This window comes from Macaca thibetana, chromosome 11, assembly GCF_024542745.1.
Source record: "Macaca thibetana thibetana isolate TM-01 chromosome 11, ASM2454274v1, whole genome shotgun sequence".
Lineage (NCBI taxonomy): Eukaryota > Metazoa > Chordata > Mammalia > Primates > Cercopithecidae > Macaca > Macaca thibetana.
The window spans coordinates 76,655,863-76,678,203 of record NC_065588.1 but is presented as its reverse complement, the minus strand read 5'-3'; the positions used below and the strand labels follow the sequence as shown (position 1 = coordinate 76,678,203).

The 22,341-nt window shown below is 34.1% G+C and overlaps 1 protein-coding gene across 1 annotated transcript in view; it reads right to left on the bottom strand.

Annotated features, from left to right (window-relative positions):
* Window positions 1-22,341, bottom strand: part of PTPRQ (protein tyrosine phosphatase receptor type Q) — a 212,754-nt gene that overhangs the window by 135,085 nt on the left and 55,328 nt on the right. The window contains exons 18-22 of the mRNA XM_050749268.1: window positions 8,524-8,684; window positions 7,645-7,790; window positions 2,726-2,894; window positions 816-1,106; window positions 295-570 (exon numbers count right to left, since the gene is read on the bottom strand). Coding sequence (XP_050605225.1) covers window positions 295-570; window positions 816-1,106; window positions 2,726-2,894; window positions 7,645-7,790; window positions 8,524-8,684 — 1,043 coding nt within the window. The remainder of the gene's footprint in view (window positions 1-294; window positions 571-815; window positions 1,107-2,725; window positions 2,895-7,644; window positions 7,791-8,523; window positions 8,685-22,341) is intronic.

Genomic DNA, 22,341 nt, shown 5'->3' with positions numbered 1-22,341 from the left:
CCTGAAGATATTAGTTTGAAAAGATTTATAAAAGTATCATATTTTAATTTCAGAAATAAATATCATAATTAATTATAATCTGTATTTGGACACAGTAGTTCCAAAGTAGCTTTAAACAGAACAGGAAATTCTGAAGCTCAAATTGAAAAAAAAAATTCAACAAAGTAAATATAATGGTAAGGCTGTTACAAATAGACAATCAGATATCCTTCCATATTCCATGCTGTTCCTTAAAAAGAGAGAGCAGGTGCTGCAACAGTGAAATTGTTTGAAGAAATGGGGATTCCGGCTTACCTGACTCATCTGTGTAAAAGAAAAGAATACTGGAAGGACCAAGTCCTTTTATAGTTCTTGCAGCAGCAAAAAAGCTATATAATGTAAATGGTGAAAGCTCTTCCAATATTATGTAATTATCAGAAGTAATGAAAGAATAATTTTCACTTGGTCCTTGTAAACTTAAATCATAACTTATTATTGCACCATTTGGCTTTACTGGGGGATCCCATGATAAGAGAACTGAGGTGGAGGAAAGGTTTTTAAAAGTGTTGATTATTGGTGAAGTTTCTGGGACTATAAAAGAAAAAGAGAATATCAAATGAAACAAAAGTGAATCAGCATTAACAAAGAGGATTCAATCATAATGGGATTTGATTTTCTTAGCAGATTATTTTAAGACACATTATGTTTATTGAAAGGCTAATTACTTGAGATCAAACAGAAGCAATATAATTGAAGACTGTTACCTATGAGAAAGCAATGTAAATGAAAAGAACAACAACAATCTGCTTAATAGGCAATAAAAGGGTCTAGCCTACCATCTTCTTCAGTTTTGATGTATAGCTGGGCAGTATAGGTATCAGAGAATCCCTTTTCTGTTGATGGAGTAATTTTTAATATATAATCAGTGTATTTTTCCAGATTATCAAAATATATGCTTCTCTCATATGTAACTACAGTTGGTCTCACGTGGCGAGGAGTCTGCTGTAAGATCAGTGAAACATAGTAGAAGACTAGACCGTTTGGTTGAGCTGGTGGGACCCAGCTTACATTTATTGCAGTTGACGAAATGGATTCGTAAGTCAGGTTTCCAACAAGCCCTTCAGGTACTATGATAGGTAATGGGCAAAATACAAAAATCATCAGTTACCCTAAACAGAATCTAAATTCACAAACTGAGTATAATTGTTGAAATGGCAACTATTACATCATCAGCTCTTAAATTATTTAAATGCAGATGTGGTAAACATTCACCTATTATAAAATATCTTCTAAAAAATTATTTTAAAAATCATTCAAAATAAACTCTGTCATCTTTAATATGTATGGGAATTGTTTCTATAATATTTTCTTGGCTCTTCTTTCCTACTATGTGGAAATTGTGTGTGTGTGCGCGTGTGCGTGTGTGTGCATAATATATGCAGGTATACTGCTTTATTTAAATATTTTGATAATTTATATTATCTAAACCATCGTTTAGCTTATTTCTTCTAAATATTACCCTGTTGTACATATGAGGAAACTAAAGCTCAGAGCCATTAAGTGACTTCTCCAAGGTCATGTGGGTAGTCAGAAGAATCAATACTAAAAGCTTTCCCAATATCCAGTCTCAAAATGTCTCCAGTCACCAGACTACCAACTCAAATTTGTATGTTAAAAAGTTACTCTACTTACACACAAGTTCCAATTCTCAGATATAAGTTGTATTGTGACATTAAACTCTATTGATTTACATTTGACATCCACCTGGAGTAGTGCATAGTAAGTGCTTATTATCCATGGGGTAGAAATTATAAGTGATAAAATGTTATAGGTTGGCAAAAATCCTGGGGGAGATCTACATTTAAAGAATGCCTGAAATGGTATTGATCATATATTACAATATAACATTTTTGCTAGACCCCCAAATACATATTTTCCCACATTTATCATTTATTTTTATGTTGAACAACTTGTCAACAATTCAAAAGATTTTTCCAAAAACAAATCAAGCATTCATTTCTCATGCTTAAGGAATCTGTCAATTTACAGCTTTCAGAGAGTAAACATGGAGTTTTACTCCAGAAGTTTAGGTCACTACCATTTCTCAATAAGGGATTAATCTTTGAAAATAAATAAGCAAATGGATGACAGAAACAACTACAAGAAAAATAGGTAATGATCTGCTTATCACTGTATTCTGAAAATTGAAACATAAAAAAATCAAGAGCTTCAATCATTATAGTTTTTTGAATACTCAGGATAAATAGGATTCTTCAGAAGATGCATACGAGAAACTTCTGGAGTTAAAAAATATTCTGGATATATTAGTCACAAACCCAGTGAGAACAGAAGTGCTGCAGAGTCCCATGTAGATTCAAAGTCTGAAAAGAAAACAAGTTGCTAGAGACTTTTTAAGTCCTTGAAGAAAATGAATAAGTAAATTAACGACTGGAAAATTCATCCATGTATGCAGTACTTTTTGTGCCCATAATTGGATGGCCATGACATCTTTTGAAGCAATAAAAAGAACAGAATTTTCATGAATGAAAGTTGGCAGTTTTCTTGAACAGAAGAGGCTATTACTGCAATAGTTTTATAAAAATATTAATTGCATTTTCAAACTCCTGTAATGAATGTGTCTAAATAAAAGATTTTATTACAAATTCAAACCAAAGGAAAAGTTCCTAAAATAATAAGTTTTAAATTAATCCTATTAAAGATTAATAAGTGTTTTTTGTTTACATACTGTCTTGATCTGTGTATACTTCAACTATGTCACTGCTTTTATTCCCATTTCCAACTGAAGTACTTGCTGTTAACCAAAATGTATAGTAGCTGAATATTGCCAGTTTATCTATAATTGTGGATACAGTCATATTGTCAAAGTCATTGGTTACTTCACGGAGTGTAAAATTCTGAAAAATAAACACATTGCTTTCATTGTTCAGAATGTATTTTTTTAGTATGCATGAACATTTCAAAATAATTGTTATCCATGAATTGATTGTCTCATCATTTTAATATATTAATTGTTTTAGGAAAATCAACATAGAACATTTTTTATCGCAACAATTAAACTGGAAATATGTTTGTACTAACAGAGAAATAGATGGTAGTTTTTATTGCAAAACCAATTCACAAATAGCAATGAGTAAAAACTCCAAGCCAACAATGAAGAAGGTCAAGTGGCCAAATGGAAATGCTACAACTGTGCTGATCAGGGTCACTTTCCTTATAAAAACATTCAAGTAATTTTCAAAGCATCGGCTAATATTAAACAAGTTTGGGAGTATTATAAAACTTTTAATTTTGTTTCTTTCCATTTGTGATGAAGGAATTTCGAATGTGTTTGCCCTCTTTCTATGAACTCGAATAGCTATTATTATTCACATTTAGTGGGTTTTCAGACTTTCACATTTCTTTTCAGACTTTGCTTCTCACAGCTGTAGCAAAGGGATGGCAGATTGATGTACTCTCTGACGTGTAGAGTAAGAGAAAGTTTTAAATTCTCTAGCCTGACTCCCAGTTACATTTTCCCCCAAGGCTTGAAAAAAATTATTAGGGTATTTATGCAATCATTTTTTTCCTATCAAATTTTAAAAGTAAAACACATAGCCAAATAAAATTAATTCTAAAATAAAAGGAGACTTAAACATATAGGTAATCAGTATGAATAATTTTATAATTTCCATCTGCACAGAGTAATCTGAATCATTCCAATCCACATGAAGCCATTTAAGTCCTACAGAACTGCATTCAAATTCTGGCAGGGTATCCCTGGATAAATCATCTAATCTCAAAGCTTTTCTCCCTTCAACTGTAAAATGGAAATAATCATCTCCACTTCACAGATAACTTTTAAGGATTAGATGACATGAAGCACAAAAGCCATTAATACCATGTCTAGCACACAATAAAAAAAAGTAATTAGTTTCATTTAAATTAATAACATAGGATAAGCAATTTTACTAAACGTATAGTAAGAATGGCTCTGAAATTTATCAACAAATTAAATTTAGCAAAAATTTATGGTTCTTTTGCCAGTATTCAGGGGAAAATATAGTGCAATAAAAGATTTACTTCAATTTTGTGGTGATTTACGTAGAAATAGACAAGTTAAAGTAATATAGCAAACTCACACAAAATACGATCCATGAACTTTAATACCTTCCAATACATCTACTTTACACATGGAACAACTGGCTTATATAAAGCACCACTTAAAAGTATTAACATAGGCTGGGCGTGGAGGCTCACGCCTGTAATCCCAGCACTTTGAGAGGCTGAGGTAGGCGGATCACGAGGTCAGGAGATCAAGACCATCCTGGCTAACACGGTGAAACCCCTCTGTACTAAAAATACAAAAAATTAGGCGGGCGAGGTGGCAGGCGCCTGTAGTCCCAGCTACTCAGGAGGCTGAGGCAGCAGAATGGCGGGAATCCTGAAGGCAGAGCTTGTAGTGAGCCGAGATCGCCCCACTGCACTCCAGCCTGGGTGCAGAGCAAGACTCCGTACCCCGCCCCCCCCAAAAATGTTTTATATTAGCTGATTGGTCAAATTTGAAAAGGTTTCACTAAATACCTTCTGACTATATTTATATAAACAACAAAAAAAGCCTTAATTAGATAATTTGTGCCAAAAGACATTTTTGTGCAAAAATAAACAGATGAGTAAAATAATCATCTGGATAATTGATCTAATGTTACAAATTTGTTACATGTCTATGCACATTAAGTCACACACTCAGCAGGAATGACTTCTGGGTGATTCAGATAATTTGTTATGTATTAGTCATCAAGGTCATAGGTAATCAGAATAAATTCTATAACAAAAATTAAAATTTACATCAAAAAGCTATGTTAATACTTTTTTTTTTTTTTTTTTTTTTTTTTTTTTTTGATACGGAGTCTCGCTCTGTCGCCCAGGTTGGAGTGCAGTGGCGCGATCTCACTGCAAGCTCCGCCTCCCAGGTTTACGCCATTCTCCTGTCTCAGCCTCCCGAGTAGCTGAGTCTATAGCCGCCCGCCACCGGTGACGCCCGGCTAATTTTTTGTATTTTTAGTAGAGATAGGGTTGCGCCGTGTTAGCCAGGATGGTCTCGATCTCCTGACCTTGTGATCCGCCCACCTCGGTCTCCTAAAGTGCTGGGATTACAGGCGTGAGCCATCGCGCCAAGCCCATTTTAAAATAGAAGACATTAAGTCAGGCACACTAAGGAAACATAAATGGGTAAAAATTGTAAAGTAGAAAAGTTAACATGCTGTACAAAATACAATGTGCAATAACTGAAGGAAGAACAATATGGATTGCCAAATAGTAGCAAAGAGGTTAAATTCTCCAAGATAAGAAGAAGGAAAGATGGCTTTGCTACATACTCAAGGACTCCAAAATTATGACTATGTACTAAAAATGATGTTGGTCTATTATAATATTTTTATAATCTTTCAATTAAAATATGTATTGAGCATTAAACCTATGTATGATGTAGTTTCAGAAGACTTTAGGAGATGAAAAGATAAATATTACACAATTCTTTTTCTACAAGATGCTTGTCATGGCATAAGGGAACTAAGAGAAGCAACAGTTATTGGCAATAGGAGGCAGAACATGATATGCCATGCATGACGTATTCTACAAAGTTCTGTAAGAAGGGGAAAGATGATAGGGAACAAATAAAAAGGTATACACCTATTCTGCTATATAATTTTCATTTTGAGGATTTCTTCTACTAATTCAAAATAGAAAATTAGGTAGTGAAGATATTGATGCTATTTTTAACATTAACTTTAGGAATAAGTTAAAGCATGGATAAACTTCAAGCAATATGAGACTATACTTCTGAAATGTTTTAACATCATTAGCCTGTGCCCTCTTGCAGCTGTCACACTTAAAAGCATTCTTAAGATTATTTAATAAAAGATAACATGTTCTAAGGCAGATGAATTGCAAATTATATCATATTACACAGCCAGGTTTGAAGAAGTAGGTTTAGAAGATCATGTTGGAACCATAGTTTGATACTTACACTATATTATTTAGATATGGACAAAGAGAACCAAAATATAAATCACAAAGAAGCCGTAAGTAAATTGTACAGAGACAAAATGGTTGCTAAAATTTAGAACTACTGGAACAATTGTGCAACGTTTTTTAGATGTATAAAAGAAGGAAAATCTCCAATTTGAATACCTTCTATTGGTATAATGACATATTGTTACAATTGTAAACAACATTTTGGTAAAAAATAAATTGCCTCTCTAGGTCCCATTTCTCTTCCCTACAGAGAACGAAACAAAAAGCAAAAACTGTGTGACTACAGAGTAGAAAACTGGACCTTCCTTTCTCCTTCTGCTCTTAAGGCATTTGTTTAAAAATCTTGATTTACAATTACATTTATAACTCTATCTACATGTCTTTTATTATATCTGTAACTATATCTACATGTCTTTTATAAGGTAGTTTTCTCTTTGCATCAAGTTTTAGATAGACAGACTTATACAACCCTACTCTTATAGAACAGAATGTAAACACTAAACCACCTTTTGGACTTTGTCTTTCTCCCTGCTAGGTTAGTCCTGAGATAGCTTGCAAAGTTCTGCTCTTGCCCTCTTCATTAGCCTACATTGCACTATAGCTGCACTAAAGCTGCACTTAATTCCAGAGGACATTACTCAGGAGAACTAACTAGTGACTAAACTTGGGCTGTCAGTCACAAATGGGATTAGGCAACTCAGGATTTGTAAGACTTCTCTTTCTTCTTCTTTTACTTAAAAGGATAGAAAGAATTAAGAATCACCTAAGTCACAAACATGCAGTCAATAATTTCTACCACTAAGTGATGTATTCTGCACATTGCAGCATTTCTTTTAAATTCGTGTCTTTCAAATTATATTCCAGCTCTCTGCATCTTTGATTCAATCATAATCACTCTAGTTATCCTTTTTATATATTAAAGTTCTGTGAAACACCTAATTTGGAGAAATAACATAATCCTGCTGAAAACTGGAAATATTTCTTCAAAGTAAAGGCATTTTAGCTATTTTCATAGCCATCATCATTCACATCCTAGAGAGTGCTCATCTACAAACTGTGCAAGCCTAGAACCTTATCTATGACAAATAACCACATTCTGAGTGGTCTTCATTACATCTGATATTAAACAATAACTACTATTACACTATTTTTATAATAACCCTTCCTGCTAACAATCAAAAACATTTTTTTAAATTAAAGAAAAACACACAAACACATTCAAACACTAAAACTATTTATATCGTATACCAACAAATGAAAAAAACTTAGCTAATAAATAACTTTGAGGATAAATGATACCATCAGCACTTTAGAGAACACTTGTTGGAGGAAGTGTAATTGAGGGCCATCTTTATAAACAGAATTTTAAGTAGGTGGCAGATTCACTGTCGGTAATACATGTGAAGCTTATATAGAAGTGTGTGTCTGTGTGTGTGTGTGTGTGTGTAAAGAGAGATTAAATGTATCTGACATTTTCTATAGCACATTTTTTATGTCAATGGGAGTTTTATAAAATACATCTGTGCATAATTATCAATGTAAGGTGAATAATTTCTTTCACTGTGACAAGTCTATATTATTAATAAAACTTAAGGATGTTAATAAAGAACTAGGGGAAAATTCAGTTCTTACCTGTATAAAAGTACCTGAAGTATTTCTGTAATAAACAGAGTAATATTGTATAATCCCATTAGGTTTTGAAGGAGGTGTCCAGAAAAGAATTATTGATGAAGAACTGAGGTTTACATAATAAACATCTTTGGGAGGATCACTTGGTGCTATAAAACAAATAATTGAACAAATTACTGTATTTGTGGCTACAAGTAATGTCTGAAATGGCCTGAATTTTACCTACAGTTTATAAATTAAAGTGGTAAAAATTGTTTTTCAAAAAAGCTTGAATTAGAAATAACATCTATTTAGATGTCAGAAATGAAATCCAAAAAAACGCATTGGGTCACCCCTCTAATACTTTATTATAGGCGTATTCAAGCTGAAGACAGATGGATTTCTTACTCATAAAATACTATCCCCTTTCGAAAACCTGTCCACTGCTCTGGATATGAGAAAACTGTTACAACAGGTTTCCAATACAGAGTACATAATTTGAAATTCTAATATAACTTAAAATTTGTATATTGAATAATAAAAGTCATAGACAAATGATTCATGCATTTTATGTTGTTTCATTTAATAAACACATAAAATTCTATTTGTCAAGTAAGTTCTGTGCTAAGGGCTTTTAAACATAAAAACTTATGTAATCTCCATAAGAACCCTGTGAAGTAGAATGATACTGTTTCCACATTACCAATGGGAAATTGAGGCACACAGAGATTAATTTTCCTAACATCACACAGCTAAAAAGTGATCAAAATACAATTTTTCATCCAATTGATAATGAATATTAGGCTTCGTCATACATTTTGATATTTGAATTTTTTTCTGAGTAGGATATTTTTTTAAAAAGAAAAAGAACATTCTTTTAATTGGCATACATCCTTAACTCACCTCCCTCTGGTGTTTGAAAGCTAATGATATTGCTTCTTGTTTTCCCATCACCAAATCTGGTGCTAGCTGTTACATAGGCACTGTATTCAACATTATAATCCAAATCCGACAACTCCAATGATGTTTCAGTGACATTAATAGTTTTTAATGATGATCTATTCCTGAGATAAAAAGAATATTATCTGTATAATTGAATTTTAAAAGTCAACATATACTTTTTGAGCACACTAACATTAAAAGTAAACAACATTAATATATGGAAATTTATTCATCTAGATTAATAGAATAAAGATGTTGGTTATCCTGAAATACTGAAAACAGTCAATTTCAGAATACTTTAGTAAATTAGCTTATTTTGCTTTTAATTATATTCAGTAATTAGATCAAATGTTAATATGATGTTCATAATTAGAGTTTGCTTGGATCAATTTTAATGGATATTCAGGAATACTATGTACTAAAGTAATTACAGTATTCCCTTTCATACTGATGTTTTCGTTGTCCAAATATTTGTTAATTTCAAATGCTGGTAAAATCTTAAACTATTAATTTATAAAATAAATCTATCTTTCAAATATTGTACAAAAGTGACACTTACTTCAGGCCAACACAAATAAATAAATAACAAATATCTAAATAGTGACATGTAAAATAACAATGTTGTGGGCTCTCCTATAATTACTTAATAGAAATGAGATTGAAAACAATGTATGTATATCATACAGGAAAGAAGAAAATATAGCTCACACCTCTCAATCAAAATCTTTAAAGTATTTAAAATATCACTCCAGAAAAGAAAACAAATCAAATAAATATTGACTCAAAACTCTCCAAGCACATATCAAAATCTCAGGAGGGGAAAAAAGAGTCTAAAGAACAAAATATAACACTATTTTATTTCAGTCATGTTAGTTCAGTTTCCACAGTCTGAATTGGGTATAGATTAATATCTAAAACCAAAAAATGAATATGTGTATACTGGTGCTGAAAAATGTGCGTTGTTTTAAGATTTATATAATAAAGTTAGTTATTAAAGAATTTAGATAAGGGAATATGATCAGTAACACTGAAAAAGTATGTGTCTCATGTAATCTCATATTTTTCTTCTTTAGACACACAAAGCACTGAAGAAGTAAATGAATATTCCCTCTGAATAGAAAATGTTCTTTCTTTACCATTGAAATATTTGAAGCCTTGAATCATTAGGAGGAATAATAGATTTTAAGTGAATTAAGGGTTTCCACAGAGATACATTTCAGTCATGGTTTTACTACCACAGAAGCACAAAATTATTCCAAATATAAGTTTTGTTATCTGAAAAATAGTTGGAAAGCTTACCACGGTGAGAAAAATATGGATTCAGAGCCTGTGATTGGAGACAGGCAGGATTAGCCAGGCTATTCAGCAATTTGAAACAGTTTCATTTGACATCCTTTTTCAGAAGCAGTCAGGAGAGCTTTCTTTGACTCCATTGAGACCAGAGGAGAGTGGTTTTAAAAACTCTTGATACTGTGGCTATTAGCCGCCAGAAAAGATTCCTTGTCATAGAAACTACCCAATTCCATACTCTTACCACTGGTCACAGGTCATCAGGACACTACAGAAGAGCTAATCCAATATGGGTGTCTAAAACTATGCAATTAGGACGAGCGTGGTGGCTCACACCTGTAATGCCGGCACTTTGGGAAGCCAAGGCGGTTGGATCACTTGAGACCAGGAATTTGAGGCCAGCCTGGGCAACATGACAAAACCCTGTCTCCACTAAAAATACAAAAATTAGCCCTACATGGTGGGCACATCTGTGGTCCCAGCTTTCAGGAGGCTGAGGCACGAGAATTGCTTGAGCCCAGGAGGCGCAGGCTGAAGTGAGCAGATATCATGCCACTGCACTCCAGCCTGAGCAACAGAGCAAGACTGTGTCTTAAAGAATAAATAATAAAATAAAATAAAATAAAGCTATGCTATTAGCTAAAGTAATGTAATTGCATTATATCAATTTAAAAAATTATTTTCATTAATGTATTTCAATGGTTTCTGCTACCTTGCCCTGATATTCACAGCAAAATCTTGTACGTAAGTATCTACCAACTGTAAAAAACTCAATTTATGTTCCATAGATAATGCAGAATCAAGGCAATTACCTGGAAATGGATATCAAAAATAAATTTTATCTCAAATAGATATTTTAATAAAAAGAAGCTAGTTGTTATAAATGATGTTAATCAAAACATAATAGTTCACTTCAGTTTGCATATATATAGTTTCAACATCTAGCCTGGTTTACTCCCAAGGGACAAAATTAAGCTAACAAAAATTTTTCAGATGTCTCGTCTGCTTGAGGTTTGTTTATTTTTCTTTTGTAGTTTAGAATTGTGGCTGATATTTTAATAAATAAGTTAGAAAAATATGGTAGCATATTAGTTAAAACAATTCAGAATAGATCAAATATGTAACAGATTATTTGCTATAAAACTGATAACTAAAAGAAAGAGAAAGGAGACAGAAGTGAACTATCACCAAGGCTCGAACTCCATTTTCCTAGTAGCTGTTACCGAATTGGAGATAACATATAAATCTCTGTGCTGAGGTGTGAGCTCTCTGATCTCAGAGGAGCAGTCTTCTGAGCAGTCCAGAAGCTCAAAGGGTTCACTCCCTTTGAACGAACCTTGTGTAGGAAATTCATCTTTGACACTGCTATAAGTTGTTACCCTTGCTTTTAGCTGGCTTAGTTTTAAAATCTGTTTTATTCTTATTAGCTTAAAAATATTATATTAGAATTATTATGTGTTCCATTATAATGTTTTATTTACATTTATAAAAGTATATGTTCTATATCTTGATTTTTTCTCTTATTGTGTTAACACCAATGATCTATATCATAATGTTTTTGTAGTTGCATAATTTGGATATATCATAGTTATTTAGCCATTCTATGAATTAACTTTTAGGCTTTTTCTCTTTTTTTATTTCTTTAGCTATTAGTAGCAACGATGCTGTAGTTATCCTTAAAGAAGTATCTTTTCATAATAGTACTTTTATTTCTACCTATAAAATTGTGTGATTCTTTTTAAACTTTTTTTAATTTAAATTTTTTTAACTTTTTTAATTTAATTTTTTTTTTTTAGAGACAAGGTCTTGTTATGTTGCCCAGGCTGGACTTGAATCCTGGGCCCACAGCATCCTACCACCTCAGCCTTCCTTCAGAGTAGCTGGGACTACATGCATGCAACACTACACCAGTATACAAATTGTGTGTTTTGTGAGTCAAATGGTTTGAATGATTTTTAAAATTTTAAGATTACTACTCCAAAATGATTACTGTATCAAATTTTAAGTTATAATAATTATAATTATTTAGAATCATACTAACAATGTGTGAGAATACCCATTTTGGCAAACTCACATAAATCTCTGGATATTATTAATATAGTTAGATTTTAGTAGATTTTTAGGTAGATTTTAGTTAGCCATTCCTGGCTGTGAGTGAGACAGAATGTCTTCTTACATGTTTGTTGGTCATTTGTGATCCATTAAAACAAACAATCAAAAAAAAACTTATTTATGGGTTTTTAATATTTTATTTTAGTCTTTAAAATGAAAAACATTATTAGTCTGCGCTCTTTAGACACCATTTATTAGACAGCGCAAGCAAAGTTAACTTTCACACCTTCTGAATTTAGAGATGATATGTACAAAATCAATATTCAACAAAATCCAACAAAATGTAATTAGCATCTACTTTGTGTCAGGCACTACTTTAGGCATCAATATGAGTAACATACAGCCCCTATCCTCAAAATAGAGAGATAAAGCAGTAAATAATTCTAAAACAATTTGCTAATAACAGTATGACTTCCTTAAGGACAAGGACAATAAACTTTTTTCCCTTAGTAGCTAAAAGTAAAGAACAAAGAAAGCAATGAGCAAATAACTTAGTTGTGACCAAAGTATAAAAAAAAGAGAATAAGGCATGGCCCCAAAGATCCAGGAAATTGTTCACTAGAAAGCTAGTTTGTAAAGTTTGAGAGTAGGATAGGGAGTTGAGGGAGGTGGGAGAAGAAGAGAGGAGGCCTACAGGACAAAGCAGGTCTAACTCTTACATATCCAAAGTCATAAACTGTGTACAAAGGGAGGGCATATAAATGTTACACAATAGTTGTTATCTAAAATATATTACCTTTCAACACTGGCCAAATCTCTCAACCAGTGACTATTTTCAAACTGAGATGAAACCTGAGGGAAGTCCTCAGTAAAATGATTTTACTTATTTAACTCTAAGCCTAATTTTGAATAGGTTTCAAAGCTTTTTCAAATTTAGGAAATGAAAAAAAATTTAATTACTTTGAAATTATTCTGTAAAAGTGTAAGCTGTAGTTGTTCTGTCTTTACTCATGAGTAACACCAACAAAAAGTCTTCAACTGGGATAAATAGTCTCTAAGATGAAGTTATTTCCTAATTAATTTACAATTTTTTCTCAAAAGACATACCACATTTTGACATCTAGGGCATAAAAGAAATTCTAGATCAAAAGAGCAATTTCTTTGCTTTACCAGTTTCTTTGTTTGTCTCTTACAACACCAAGTCCATGCTAGGCAATGATTGTCTATGAAGAAATCCTGAATACCCAAACTACAGTAAATAAATTTCTCTGTTTCCATAAGTATGAATATGTATGGTTCTCTAGCCAAGGTTTGAGACCCTTTGAAAAGTCATAGTTTTAATTTTAATCTTTATCATTTGATATTTTGTTCCGTGCATAATCTACCATATGATATATCCATCCCTGTTCATTTTTGTGAATTTATTTTCAAAACTTTAATCAGTTATTATTTAAATGTCCTAGATTAATCCCTTCACTCACTAAATATAACTCCCTGAAATGAAGAATGTGAGCACTCACTCACTTGACTATTAGATTATTTTTTTCCTCATATGAAGCAGTGATGTTCATTAATTTTCCCATTATATAAGGAAACTACTCTTGTATGTTGTACTTTAGCATAATTACTCTATACAACTTGATAGCATCAGTGGGTTAGTGATTGTGTATTAAATAACCCCAAACTAGCAAGGCATAAACAGTTACACATTACTAAAGCTGTTCCAGCATCTCAGAGACAGTCTGAGTCAAAGTAGGTATTCATTTGTTGTTATTGTTCTTATTGTCATCATTTGGTTGACTGGCTAACTTGGTTTGGGTTGGTTTGGCTTTGTTTTCCTTGTTTGCGTTTGGTAGGAAAGATACCTTTAAAAGATTAAAGGAAAAAGCCACTGAAGAGAATGAGTTTGAAGCTGAGGAATCATACACTAATAATCCATAGATAGCTTTAGAGCAGACACAAGGAATTAGGATCCAGAAGGCAGGAGGAAGGATTGCACTTGAACTGAAAGAGAGATTTCATATTCTGAGAATGGATGTGAGTTGATGGATTCTGGAAGCAGGAATTTGAAGTAGTCAAATTTTTGAGATAGTCACCTCAATTTTAAGTTTAGAATGGAAGCTGGGTTTGTCTGCTTTGAATGAGGTGAGTGAGATTTAGTAAAGGGCTTGAAAATAGAGATGATTTGAGAAAATTTCCAAGGACAACAGGAGAGGAAACTGATCAAAAATATGTAAAATGACTTCCCAGGGGTGCTCAAAGGTTAGTGAGATTAGAAAAAAAAAAAACAGGGCCGGGCGCAGTGGCTCAAGCCTGTAATCCCAGCACTTTGGGAGGCCGAGACGGGCGGATCACGAGGTCAGGAGATCGAGACCATCCTGGCTAACCCGGTGAAACCCCGTCTCTACTAAAAAATACAAAAAAAAAAAAAAAAAAAAAAAAAAAAACTAGCCGGGCGAGGTGGCGGGCGCCTGTAGTCCCAGCTACTCGGGAGGCTGAGGCAGGAGAATGGCGTGAACCCGGGAGGCGGAGCTTGCAGTGAGCTGAGATCCGGCCACTGCACTCCAGCCTGGGAGACAGAGCGAGACTCCGTCTCAGAAAAAAAAAAAAAAAAAAAAAAAACAAAAAAAAAAAAAAAAACAAGACTTTTAAATGTAGACTTACATTAAAGTAATGAAAGACTTCTTTCTTTCATTACTTCAACAAATATTTATTGAGGGCCTAAAATATAAGTTATTATACTTTGTGATGGAAATATGAAGGTGACAAAGACACAACCTCTGGCTTCAATGGGTTTATAGCCACATAGTTATCATCCCGTTAGGGCTCCAGAATTTGAGCAAAATACTTAAGAAAATGGGCTATTGGAGGAATACACAATTATTAACTACCCATTTCTCTCCTTTAAAGCTTATAAACTATTCAGATTTTTTCATTTTCTTTTACAAAGTGTATAAGTTATATCTTACCAGAAGTTTATGATTTCATCCGTTTGAAATTTATCGTCATAAGGTTATTTTAAATGTCCACTTATTTATTTATTTATTTTTGAGACAGGGTCTCACTCTGTGACCCAGGCTGGAGTGCGGTGGTGCGATCATAGCTCACTTCAGCGTCGATGGCCCCAACCCCAGGCTCAGGTGATCCTCCCATCTCAGCCTCCTGAATAGCTGGGACTACAGGCATATGTTACCACACCTGGTTATTTTTTCTAGAGATGGGGTCTCACCATGGTGCCCAGGCTGGTCTCAAACTCCTGGGTTCAAGTCATCTGCCCACCTTGGCCTCTCAAAGTGCTGGGATGACAGATATTTCTTAATTTTTAGGTATCTGTAGTTATGGTGCCCAGGCTGGTCTCAAACTCCTGGGATCAAGCCATCTGCCCACCTTGGCCACCCAAAGGGCTGAAATTAAAGATATCTCTTAATTTTTAAGTTATCTGTAGTTATGTCTCCTTTTTCATTCCTAACATTACATTAAATTTGCTTTTTCTTCTTTATCTAGATCATCTCCCCATTTCTTTTTTAACTCTATATTTTAAATTACTTATTAGTTTTGCTTTTCTCTGTTGTAAATTTTTAATTTAGTTTCTGTAAGTATGGAATTTATGAATTATATATGATTATTAATTATAATATGGGAATAATTATTCATGTTTTCTTCCCTGTCTGCTTGAGAACTTATCAAGTTTCTACAAAGGGAGAGCAAAGCATAATATTTAATACTTTAAAGCATCATGAATTAAATATTAGAACACAATTTTTATTTAGAAAACAGTCAATTTTTGTGAACAATAACAGTATAGTATAATAATGAATTAAATAACTTTGACCTAAATTAAATTGTGTTCAAATGAATACAAGGTCAACAATTACTTGATAGGGTTTACAGAGTATAAATATTTTTCAAAACATTTTTCTACTGGAAATTTTAAAAAGTTATGAGTTCTATAAATATAATCATAAAATTAATTTTATAAATGAAAGTGTCTTTTAATACGTTTGGTCAAGAAATAAGAAGATGGCCTTTTTACTGAAAGTTTGCCAAGTGTTGTAGAAACAAAAATGATTTTTTGAAAAAGCTAAGGTGATGCAAAGTGCTTAATGTACAGCAAGCTTTAAAATATAATCAGTGGTAGATTGCCTCTTAGTAGAGGCTTTTAATTTATAATCCTAAAGCTCTAAAGGTTGGAAAAATTACTTAAATATTTTTTTTTCAGTAAATCAGTGCCCTTCCACGTTATTAAAGACATTTTCTTTCATTTATTTCTTCAATAGTTTAAAATACCTGATCACCACATTAATTTCTCATAATAAGGCTTTAAAAAAATAAAAACTCATTACTTTTCATTTCTTAGACAAAGCTCTGGTTAGGACTCTTAAATTTAACCAAATAATATTAACGTTAGCCCCTGCTTTAAATGTGGCAGATATACACGATGGAATACTATGCAGCCATAAAAAAAGATGAGTTAATGTCCTTTGTAGGGACATGGATGAAGCTGGAAGCCATCATTCTCAGCAAACTATCGTAAGGACAAAAAACCAAACACCGCATGTTCTCACTCATAGGTGGGAATTGAACAATGAGAACACTTGGACACAGGAAGGGGAACATCACACACCGGGCCGTGTCGTGGGGTGGGGGGAGTGGGGAGGGATAGCATTAGAAGATATACCTAATGTAAATGACGAGTTAATGGGTGCAGCACATCAACATGGCACATGTATACATATGTAACAAACCTGCATATTGTGCACATGTACCCTAGAACATAAAGTATAATAAAAATAAAAATAAAAAAATTTTAAACACATGGTACTTGTCTTACTAAAATTTAGAATATTGCTACTCTTGGCTCTCCCCAAAGAACATAATTTCAAACTGTCTGTTCTTCAGTTACTCTAAAAAGCTGTGGAAAGTGTTGCTTATGGGAGACTTGAAGGATGGGTAAACCTTTAAATTTGCTATTCTGGCCTTTGATCAAGCAGAAGCTACAGAAAGCCATATATATTATACATTTGATCTTAATTGTCTGTGAAATCACCTTCACCTTACTATATATATTTTTTTTTGTGGAAATTCTTATCACTTTCCAATTCTATACCCACATAATTCTATTCACCATACAAAAACCACACTAATAGTCTTTGGACTAATATGTCCAACCGACTCTTCTGAAAGTTTCTGGAATTCCAATATACGGAACTAGTTCTCTAACTTAGTTTCCTCCAACCAAAGATTTAGCTCCCGAATCTAGTCTCTCTGCAGTGTTCCTTTCTGTAAACACCTGCTTCTCTGAGATGGCCAATTCTGGGTTCCAGTTCATACCCTGTCTCCATAGATTTTGATTTTTATGTGGAGATCCATATACCAGAGAAGGCACAGATAGGATGGGGCATAGAACTGTGGAAATCCAGAGCATTAGAGAGGTTAAATTAAAATTGACCTCAAACATGCTGAAATACGTACATGTGGTTTCTTCTCTAGATTGTTCATGTTCTCTTTTAAAAACTGTTTAGAATACTTACTATATGCAAGGCACTGAGCTAATGACTTGTAATAAAGTACAGTCCCTACACTAGACCTTACCAACTCGCAAGAAGACCCTTATTAAACAAGAAAATAGAAATGTTATGGGAATTATAGAAAGGGAACTGAGCTTTTCAGTAGGTCAAGTATGTATTATAATAATAACCACTAGTATACTCCCATTGTTTTCTTTATAGTATCCACATTATTTAAGAAGGGAGAACTAAGGCAATTCAGTAATAAACTGATTTCTTTTTTTTTATTATTATACTTTAAGTTCTAGGGTACATGTGCATAACGTGCAGGTTTGTTACATATGTATACTTGTGCCATGCTGGTGTGCTGCACCCATCAACTCGTCAGCACCCATCAACTCGTCATTCACATCAGGTATAACTCCCAATGCAATCCCTCTCCCCTCCCCTTCCCCATGATAGGCTCCAGTGTGTGATGTTCCCCTTCCCGAGTCCAAGTGATCTCATTGTTCAGTTCCCACCTATGAGTGAGAACATGCGGTGTTTGGTTTTCTGTTAGAAATGCAAATCAAAACCACAATGAGATACCATCTCACACCAGTTAGAATGGCAATCATTAAAAAGTCAGGAAACAACAGGTGCTGGAGAGGATGTGGAGAAATAGGAACACTTTTACACTGTTGGTGGGATTGTAAACTAGTTCAACCATTATGGAAAACAGTATGGCGATTCCTCAAGGATCTAGAACTAAGAAGTACCATATGACCCAGCCATCCCATTACTGGGTATATACCCAAAGGATTATAAATCATGCTGCTATAAAGACATATGCACACGCATGTTTATTGCGGTACAATTCACAATAGCAAAGACTTGGAATCAACCCAAATGTCCATCAGTGACAGACTGGATTAAGAAAATGTGCCACATATACACCATGGAATACTATGCAGCCATAAAAAAGGATGCGTTCATGTCCTTTGTAGGGACATGGATGCAGCTGGAAACCATTATTCTCAGCAAACTATCGCAAGAACAGAAAACTAAACTGATTTCTTATAAATAGCACCACATGCGCGTGCGTGTGCGTGCTTGCACGCGCGTGCACACACACACACGCACACACACAATGAGAGACCTGAGAGTGACAGAGAGAGAGAGAACATGACTGTTAGTATTACACAGAATTTTAAAATTTTATTTAAACCATGTACCCAAAGATGTATGATCACACTCCCGGAGAAAACATTCCACGGGCTTTCCATTGCACTCACAATAAAATTCAAACTTCTTATTGATTGGCTTCAAGACTCAATGTATATGGCCTAACCACCTCTCCAGTTTTATCTACTCCCACTTTTCTCCTGTGCCATTATACACAAGACACAAAGGCCATCTCATTGTTGACCACGCCAAGCTTCTTGCTGTTAACCACACCTGATAACATTATCAGGACATTTCAGCTATATGTATCAATATTTTCCCATTTTTGCTAATGCCAATTTAGGATGAATCCAGTACTTGAAACTAAAAAAATCTTGACTATTATTAATCTTGACCTGTTCCCTTCTTTCAATAGTTCCGCATATGCCTTGATTCTGAGGATTTCCACCATCTTCATCACTTCTCCCTGAACAAGCTCTACTCTGTCTATTCAAACTGTACTAACCAGTAATCCAACTGGTTTGATTCATGAAACAGTGTAATTATCATTCTATCATAATAGATACAGTCCATCAATGCACACAGACCAATATTAAGCCAATAATTTTTTGGTAGAAATATACCATATGAGTTGATGCAATAAGCTTACTTAAACTCCCTAAATATTTTTCACACATGCTGTTATCAAATTCAGACTTCTATAATCCTATAAATGCACTGTTTTATTTTTAGAATAAAGGCCAATTATAACACATATTCCTACTGGTGTGGTAAAAGCACAATTTGAGAGTAACACAGATCTGGGTGTGAATTCTGATTCTGTCATCCTTAGCTCTGTAACCTTATCTTTGTCCTTAATCTCATCAAGAATATTTCCACAACTATAAAATGAGAATAACAGTCTTTTCTTTGTGGTATTTTTGAAAAAAAGAAAAATATGTAAGAAACATTTGTCTCAAAATGGTAACTAGTACACTATAAACTAAAAATAAAATCCTAAGCCTGTCAACCAACTGAACCCAAAAAAATGGAGTTTCTGGCCATGACAGGATGGGAGGTCAGGCACACCTCAGTATACCCCTCACCGTTTACTGTTAGACACAACAGCTGACCTAAATTAATGCTAAAATTGTGCAATAGTCCGTTTTCATGCTGCTGATAAAGACATACCCAAGACTGGTAATTTATAAAGAAAAAGAGGTTTAATGGACTCACAGTTCGACGTGGCTGAGGCAGCCTCACAATCATGGTGGCAGGCAAAAGGCATGTCTTAGGGCGGCAGGCAAGAGAGGATGGTCTGGTGAGACTTATTCACGACCATGAGAAAATATGGGGGAAACTGCTACCGGGATTAAATTATCTCCTACCGGTTACTCCAACAACATGTGGAAATTATGGGAGCTACAATTCAACATGAGATGAGATTTGGGTGGGGACACAACCAAACCATATCAAATAGAGACCACGAGGCTGAGAGAACACACGCTTTGTGATAGTAAGATACCAAATTATAAACACAACATATGGCCATGTCAGGCAAGGGTTAAGTCATGTATCCGCACCCCCAGTCCCCACCCAAAACACACACTTAAACTATGCTCTAACTGCCATAGGTTTTTATTTTTCTCTAGCAGTTAAACAAGCACTGGCCTCAAGATAAGCAATGTTAAAACAATTGTAGCTCACCACCAGACAGAGACTAACTGAACCCCTGTTCCACAAGCCATAATTACAGCTTTGATTGGACAAGATACTGATTTCAGTAACTTTCTCCTGATAAGACCACTGACCATGGACTGGTTCTGGCTAATTTACAGAGGCTGTGCACTTGAATGACTTTGTGTACTGAAAACATCCTTTGATGTATAGGGTCTAATTGTAACACATTTAAATGTGAAATCTCCACCCCAAAGTGAATATGGATCATTTGTTACATACATGTTTGTTTAATACACATGCGTCAGGACCACCTTCCTGAATATTCATAGCTCCTTCTGTAGCAGTTTGAATATGTATATTTAGGTAACCCTTTCAGCATAAAGCTCCTACCCCGATCCCTCCTCCTTCAGAGTGCCTATCTGCAGTCTTTGCTGGAGGCACACTTCCCAGTCTGAGAGATGGCCACCTTGCAGGCTGTGATCTTTTAAAAGAAATAAAGTCTCTTTTCTAAATTTTTATATTGTGAGATTTTTAAGTTAATAGCACTATTCTTGATTCAGTTCCTTCCACTTTCTGAGACATTTTGTTCCCCAAGTCTGACATGCAAAGAAATCACAATCTCTCTCAGTGTTCTGCATTTCAAAAACCTGATGAGAAGACTGCCTAATTCAACAGTTAATAACTCAAGATTCAGACAGGCAAAATAAATGACTAAAAAGTTTGGTTTAAAATAAGGTTTGGTGGCAAGAAGTGAAAGTTCTCTATAATAAAAACTATAAAACATTAATGAAAAAACGTGAAGTGGACACCAAAAAATGGAAAGCTATTCAATGTCATGGGGTGGAAGAATCAATATTATTAAAATATCCTATCCATACTACCCAAAGCAATCTACAGATGCAATGCAATCTCTGTCAAAATATCAAAGACATTTTTCACAGAAATAGAAAAAATATCCTAAACTTTATATAGAACCATGAAAGACCCAGCATAACAAAGCTATCCTAAGCAAAGAGAACAAAACTGGAGAAATCACATTGTCTGACTTCAAATTACACTACAGAGTTATAGTAACCAAAATAGCATGGTACTGGCATAAAAACAGACACATAGACCAATGGAACAGAATAGAGAACCCAGAAACAAGTTCACATACTACAATGAAGTCATTCTCGATAAAGATGCCAAAAACATACATTGGAGGAAGGACAGTCTCTTCAATAAATGGTGCTGGGAAAACTGGATATCCATATGCAGAAGAATGAAACTTGACCTCCATCTTCCACCATATACAGAAATTAAATCAAAATGGATTAAATACTTAAATCTAAGGCCTCAAACGATGAAACTATTGCATGAAAACACTGGGCAAAATCTCCAGGATATTGATCTGGGTGAAAATTTCTTGAGCAATACCCCACAAGCATAGGCAACCAAAGCAAAAATGGACAAATGGGATCACAACAAGTTAAAGAGCTTCTATACAGCAAAGAAAACAACCAACAAAGAGAAGAGACAACCCAAAGAATAGGAGAAAACATTTGCAAACTATCAATCTGACAAGGGATTAATAGCCAGAATGTATAAGGAGCTCAAACAACTCTACAGGAAAAAAACTAATAATCCAATCAAAAATGGACAAAATATTTGAATAGACATGTCTCAAAAGACGACAGACAGATGTCAAGGGGGCATATGAAAAGGTGCTCAACATCACTGATCACCAGAGAAATGCAAATCAAAACTACAGTGAGACACCATCTTACCCCAGTTAAAATAGCTCTTATCCAAAAGACAGGCAATAACAAATGCTGGAGAAAATGTGAAGAAAAGGGAACCCTTGTACACTGTTGACGGGAATGCAAATTAGTAAAATCACTATGGAGAACATTTGGGAGGTTCCTCAAAAAACTAAAAATAGAGCTAATGTAAAATCTAGCAATCCCACTGCTGGGTATATAGCCAAAAGAAAGGAAATCAGTATATGAAAGAGATATCTGCACTTACATGTTTGTTGCAGTACTCTTCACAACAGCCAGGATTTGGAAGCAACCAAAATGCCCATCAACAGATGACTCAATAAAGAAACTGTGGTACATCTATACAC